Here is a 6471-nt window from a genome sequence, read left to right as displayed (position 1 = left end):
CTTAAATGACATCTCAAAAAACAGAATGGGTTATTGTTTTTAATATCATTCCAAAAAAAAAAATTCAATAGAAAGTGAGGCAAATGCTTTCCTCCTTTTAACTGGTAGTATAAAAAAAATCACAAGAAGTCTCATTATTTAACATACTTTGTATATTTAAGTACATTTTCATTTTAAATAAATGTTTAAAGATATACTATAAATTTTAACTATAATAAAAAATGGCGATAATAAATATGAGATGAAGTTTCTTTAGGAATTATGTAAGAAATGCTACTTTTTTTCTTTTTAAAAATGTTTACTATCAGAAAGTGTTGATAAGGTTAAGCAACAGAGCAAAAAAGAATTTTTTGTTGTTAACACTATTACAGGTTTCCCCCATTTCCCCCTTGTGCCCACCTCCACCCCACCTCCACCCACGCCCCTCCCCTGGCCCTCACCACACTATTTTCTGTTTCCATGAGCTCTGCATATGTGTTCTTTAACTAATTTCTTCCCTTTTAAGTAGGATCCCTGTGATTCCCCAGTAAAGAAAACAAATAAAAATGTAGCAATAAGAGTGTCAGTTGTATGAGAAGCAGGAGTTACAGATTTCAAAACAACATCCTATAGGAGACTATGGATAATACACGCGGTACTTTTACAGGTGTAAATATTTATATCTCTTCTAAGGCGATTACTTTATTCATATCACCTACACTGAATAGTCTTTTCTCATGATTCACTGCTGTTTAAAACAAAATAATTTGCCAATGGATGAACCACTTACAATATCTGTCTTGTTGTTACTATTTAATATTCATAAATGATAAATCCCAGGTTTGGGGAACACTAACCATCTCTCCTACACTGCTGACCGTACACAATTTGACGGTAAAATCCTACCTAGTCTTTCCATGGTGTGCAGCAGCCTTGTTAGTGCTGTCACTGAGTCATCTTCAGAACTCCTCTTCTGGTCACGCAGTCTTTGTCAGAGGATGCAAATTTCACAGACCGCCCCCCGCCCCCCGCCCCAGCAACTGGGCTCTGTGCAGGACACACTTATGGCCTCTGTAGGGAATGTGACCTACTCTTGCTGACAGTAGGTATTTGAAGAAATCCTATTCTGACTTGTGGGGAGCATGCAGTTTATCCATTTTAAGAGTTTCCTGGAGATGTCATTTTAAATTTTCTTCCCTATTTTGATTTTTTCTTTTAATTGACATGTTATGTCTTCATGTAACTTTATGATATACAGTATAAGTAAATAAATGTGTCTTGCTCTAAATTCAAGGACAATGTTATCCATTGTAAAACTCTGGTGTATAAAAATGGAGGAATCATTAACACTTTATTCTACATAAATGCTGCACCCTAGAGCACAGCTCTATACATACAAAACATGCAGATTACAGTGTATGTGGTACTTTTGCAGTTCAACCATGAGGGCAGCCAGCCCTGGTCAAGAACTGTTCATTCTTATATAATCTTCAACAGTGTCATACACTTTCAAGACTCTGAATTAGGACTAAAATTTCATTATTAAATCTTATCCTCCTTTTATAGCACACATGATATAATAGTAAGTATATATTGTTTGATTCATTAAATATTTCAAAGACATCAATGTCTTTGAGTTGATGTGATATGCCTTCGTGTATGTTATCTAGTAATTCCAAATCATACTTGGAAACCAATTTCACCTCTGCTGGAATAAGATGAGACAATCCCTAAAAGAGGAAATAGATCCTCTGATTAGTCATCGGTCTTTATGGGCCTGGGCAAAATGATTCATCTCCTTGTATTTCATTTTCTCTGTATATACAGTGGGGACCAAAGTGCCAGACCCAAATCTGGCCAACATAAGACAATTATGTGAAGTGTCTTCTGATCTCTTCCTTAGTGCAGATAAACATAGATGATTGCCACCCATAGTGGGATTTTGTTCATTGTTATTTTCCCAGCATGTTGCTGAAAACAGGAGAGTTTTCAGTAAGTGTGAGGGTTTTTGTGGTAAGAGCCTGTCTGCCTTGCACGTATCTGGGCCCTGTCGTGCTTACTCTTAGCTAACACAGCAATGTATGCTAATAAGCACTCATTCGACACACATGCTGCTCAGATAGTCAAGAAACAAGGTTTATGATTACATGATAAAAAATTACCATCTTTTTTCAGTCCAGCATATGTTCTAGAGTTTTTGTGCTAGTCAACTCTTACACATCATTTTCACAATCAACCAAAATGAAGGGGGAATTTAATTCTTAATCTTCTCCTGTTAAGTACTCTTATTTATTCACTGCTTGTCCATTAAAATAACATTTTCATGAAAGCAGTCTTTTAAAAATCTAATAATGCATATGCTCTAAAGTGATTAAATTATGGATTCCAATATTCTCAGATGATAGAATATTTACTTATCACACAGAATGTTTCAGCTTTATTTTAAACTGAGTTTCTCTCAGAGTCTGCAATGCTCAAGAGAAAGCCTAAACACATACATTACGTAACTTTACCAAGTTAACAAAAACCAAATAGACACTTTTAAATATCAGAAGTGGTCTAACCAAATAACATACTTTACACGAAGACTGCAAGAATTCAACACAGAGTTAAAACCTTTGTAATACAATGATGTAAATAAATTCTACTTTTACATGGCTATTTGTATATTTATTCTACTTAAGACCTATGACATAAAACTTTGAGACATACAATCTGAACTTCTTCATGCTAATATGAAGACAAAAACATAGAAATCACAACACAACAGTTTATCCAATAATTTAGAAAGCCAGGGTGAAACTGATTTACTGAGTTCTGTTTAATCAAACACATGCCATACTAGGATGCCAGCGCAGCACAGCAAAGGGGACAACACAAGGATGTCATTTTGCATTGTTGTCCAGCAGTCCTGTCCAGAGATTCCAAGACAGCTCCAGGACAGTTCACAGTAGGGGGCGACATGGTAAACAGATGGATCGCTCAGCTCTCCCCATCTATGTACAGAGGATGTCAAAGTATAGCTACTGAGTTTCTGTAGACAGATGAGGTTTCAAGTCTAGATGATCACAGCTGGCCACTTTACTCTCGGTTCATCACTTTGGGTGATGTAGCAGTTACTCTAAGCTTAAAACTTTAATTTTTTAAAATTACTGAGGATTCATAAAAGAACTTTAGAGTTAAAGAAAGTCAATAATATGTTTCCAAGAAATTTGAGAGCTACTAAAATGAATTCCAAGAGGCCTCTGAGGCCCACTAGCAGAGGATTGTTCAAATGCCATGATGGTCATCATTTGAAATGGATTGAAAATAGAAAAATGTATTTTGAATAACATTATTATTGGTCACCCAAGGTAGATTTTTAAATTTACATTTTCTAAACTTATGGCTATGCATCATCCCATTGTTCCTAATAACTTTGAGAGCTAAAAAGCAATTTTCATTTACCAAAATCAAAGAGGGAGTCTGCATACCCCTACCCAAGGGAGAATTTTTCCCTTCCACATATTTTCAAAAATATATTTTGAACATAAAGAATACAGAAATTGATTAATGCCCATCAAACCAAGTAAACAACACCTGCTGGTGACACTAAATTCTTTCTTACACTTAACACTAAGCCATAGGAAATAAATATTTGTAGAAATTCTCATTCTTGTTTTGAATTTATCCCAAAGAAAAAAATTACCTTTTAAAAAACTGTAATTAATGACCATAATCTCAGATGCAAACTGCATTTGGTTGGGCAAACCCAAGTGTCAACACTCCACATAAGTGGAGATAAAATAAAGATAGTTGGGTTGCTGGCAGTACTTCCTTGTGTGCAGTACCCCAGAACCACGTGTTTACCAGGTTTACCTGACTACCAGGCGCTATCTGGAACTAAGGAATAAAGCATATGTAATCCATAGCTCCCACAGGAAAGAAATTCAGTAGAGAGAAATGTGAGGACCATCACTGCGTCTTCCCGGCTCTCCCTAAGGCGAATGGGATGAAGAACACAAGGAAAGGGGAACAAGAACAAATACACATTTATTATCTCATTTCCTCTTCACAGAAATTTATGAGGTTGGGACATTATATATTTATAAAGTTCTCAGTCCTGAAAAACAATACACAAGAAATTGCAACAAACTGGGCCAACTTTTAGGAGAGGTCCACGAGGACAAAGGGGCGTGAGGGGATGGAGTCCTCCGTACAAAGAAGCGATAATTACTAAGCAGGAAGTTTAAGAAGCAAGTTAGCAGGCGCTTGATCCATTTTAGAACGCTCCGCGCTGGACAGCTGGCTCCGCAAGAGGGCGCCGACGACCGCTCTCCCGGGCAAATCAGGCTCCGGGCATTTCCTGAGCGGAGTCAGCAAGTCCCCAGAGATTGAGCTCTGGACTATTTTCAGGTGACAGTAGGGGTAAGTAAGGGTAAAGGCAAAGAAAGAAGGAGCTGGATCAGGAAGGGGGATTATTAGTAGTTTTACCACTAATATAAAGAGTCACAGCCAAGCTCCAGCCTCCTCCACCCCACGCCTTCTGCACACACACACACACACACACACACACACACACACACACACCACACCCCCCACGCCGGGTTACGCACAATTTGGTAGGGGGAGGGAAGAGTCGGGGAAAGAGAAAAGTTCCCAGCAATTCTGTGGTGCCCTTTGGCATTACAAAGCGATCACGTGCGCTCTCGACTTCAATGGTCCTCACACTGGGTGTGCTCCAGCATCACCCGGAGGGCCTGCAAATTCAAAATTGCTGGCGCAACCACAGTGCGTCCGATGTACGAGGTCTGAGACCGATCTCCAGAATTTGGATCTCTAGCAAGTTGGGGGCTGGGGGAAAGGGTGAAAGATTGCCTGTCAGGGACAGCGCCCTGAGCGCCGTAGGACTGTCTGTGCCGAGATGGGGGCGCAGAGGGCATTCAAGCTGTGGTGCGGCAACCCAGCAGCTGGCGGAGGCTCCTGCGGAAGCTGTCGTCCAGGAAGGCGTAGAGGAAGGGGTTGAGGCAGCTGTTGGCGTAGCTCAGGCTGGTGATGAAGTAGGAGACCGCGATGACAAGCGGCGTCTGCGGGAGGTCGGTGGTGAGCGCCACTACGGTACTCAGGTGGTAGGGCGTCCAGCAGAAGAGGCACACAGCCAGGATCGCCACCACCAAAAGAGTCACCCGTTTCTTAGCCCGGTCCAGGGCCTTGGCATGACTGTCGAGGCGTATGGCACGAAGCCGGCACAGCAGGGTGATATAGAGGATACAGATAGTAGATACCGGGATGGCGAAGCCGAGCACGAGAGTGTAGAGGCGGCTCGCCCGCCACCAGAAAGCCTCGGGTTGGGGGAAGACCAGCACGCACTGACGCCGGCCCTGCTCCTCATCCAGCTGGGCGAAGATCGCGAAGGGCAGCACCACCAGCGTCACAAGCCCCCACACAGCCAGGCTTACAGCGCGCGCGGCGCCGTAGGTGCGGCCCGCCACCCGGCGCGACTCCGCGGTGGCCAGCACCACCAGATAGCGGTCTGCGCTCATGACCGTAAGGAAATAGAGGCTAGAGAAGGTGTTGTACTGGTCAATAGCCACGATCAGTTTGCACATGAGCTCCCCGAAAGGCCACTGTCGCAGCAGAAAATCGGCAATATTAATGGGCAGCACGAGCGTGAAGAGCTCGTCGGCAATGGCCAGGTTGAGGATAAAAAGGTTAGTGACATTCTTTTTGCGGGGCGTCCGCAGCAGCACGTACAGCACCGCAGAGTTGCCCGTCAGCCCCACCACGCAGATCACCGCGTAGGCAACTGGTACGGCCACGGCCAGCGGCTGCGGCGGCAGCGGCGGCGGGCTCGACGCGTTGGGGCAGCCCAGCGCGAGGCCGGGGCACGAGGTGTTGGAGGGCTCCCGCTCCGAGGACGACGCGTTGTGCATCTTGGCAAGGGGAGGGGTGCGGTCGATTCCGTATTAAACACCGCTGCCCTGCGGGGCTCCAACCCCTTCTCCGGCTCTTCCGGAGAGACGCGTTCCTGGCCGCCCTCTTAGTCCACTGTCGCCGCGGATTTCGGGTACTGCAAAGCCGGGAAAAAAGAAAAACAAAAACAAAAACCCCACAGGTTAGGCTCATCGATGTGTAACTTTAGGTAGAGGGTACAGGACTAGGCGGCAGGAGGCCGTGACCCAAACCTGCCCCCCGAGATCGCTCTCTGCCACCTGTTGAAATCTAGTTCTAACCAGTTCAATACATGAAAGGAAGTGATAGAGCGAAAAGAATCCTTTCTTTTTATAGGAAAAATACAAAACCATCTCCCCAATTTTATGACACCCCTGGCAGACCCGGGTCACCCCAGCGAATGCTGCAATGGCAAGCAAGGTTCGGTCCGCTAGCTCCCATGCTCTCTCCGTAACTGCAAGCTCAACCACAACCTCGATCTCACCTGGCTGGGGGTCTGCAGTTTCTGGAGCGGTCAGGAGAGGAGGCCACCGGCTGCCTGGGAGGCGGCGGAGCCCGCCC

At 44.0% G+C, this 6471-nt stretch overlaps 1 protein-coding gene across 1 annotated transcript; it reads right to left on the bottom strand.

The window, feature by feature from the left end:
• Nucleotides 1–4901: 4901 nt before the first annotated feature.
• On the bottom strand, nt 4902–5891 carry NPBWR1 (neuropeptides B and W receptor 1). Its single transcript, XM_054595139.1, has one exon. The coding sequence runs from the start codon at nt 5889–5891 to the stop codon at nt 4902–4904; it is 990 nt and encodes a 329-aa protein (XP_054451114.1).
• Nucleotides 5892–6471: the final 580 nt, after the last annotated feature.

The sequence above is a fragment of the Pteronotus mesoamericanus genome, unplaced genomic scaffold, assembly GCF_021234165.1.
Source record: "Pteronotus mesoamericanus isolate MK-2021 breed Mesoamerican mustached bat unplaced genomic scaffold, CSHL_Meso_final scaffold_54, whole genome shotgun sequence".
NCBI lineage: Eukaryota > Metazoa > Chordata > Mammalia > Chiroptera > Mormoopidae > Pteronotus > Pteronotus mesoamericanus.
Note: the sequence above shows the minus strand (reverse complement) of the source record. Positions and strands in the feature narration are given on the sequence as shown.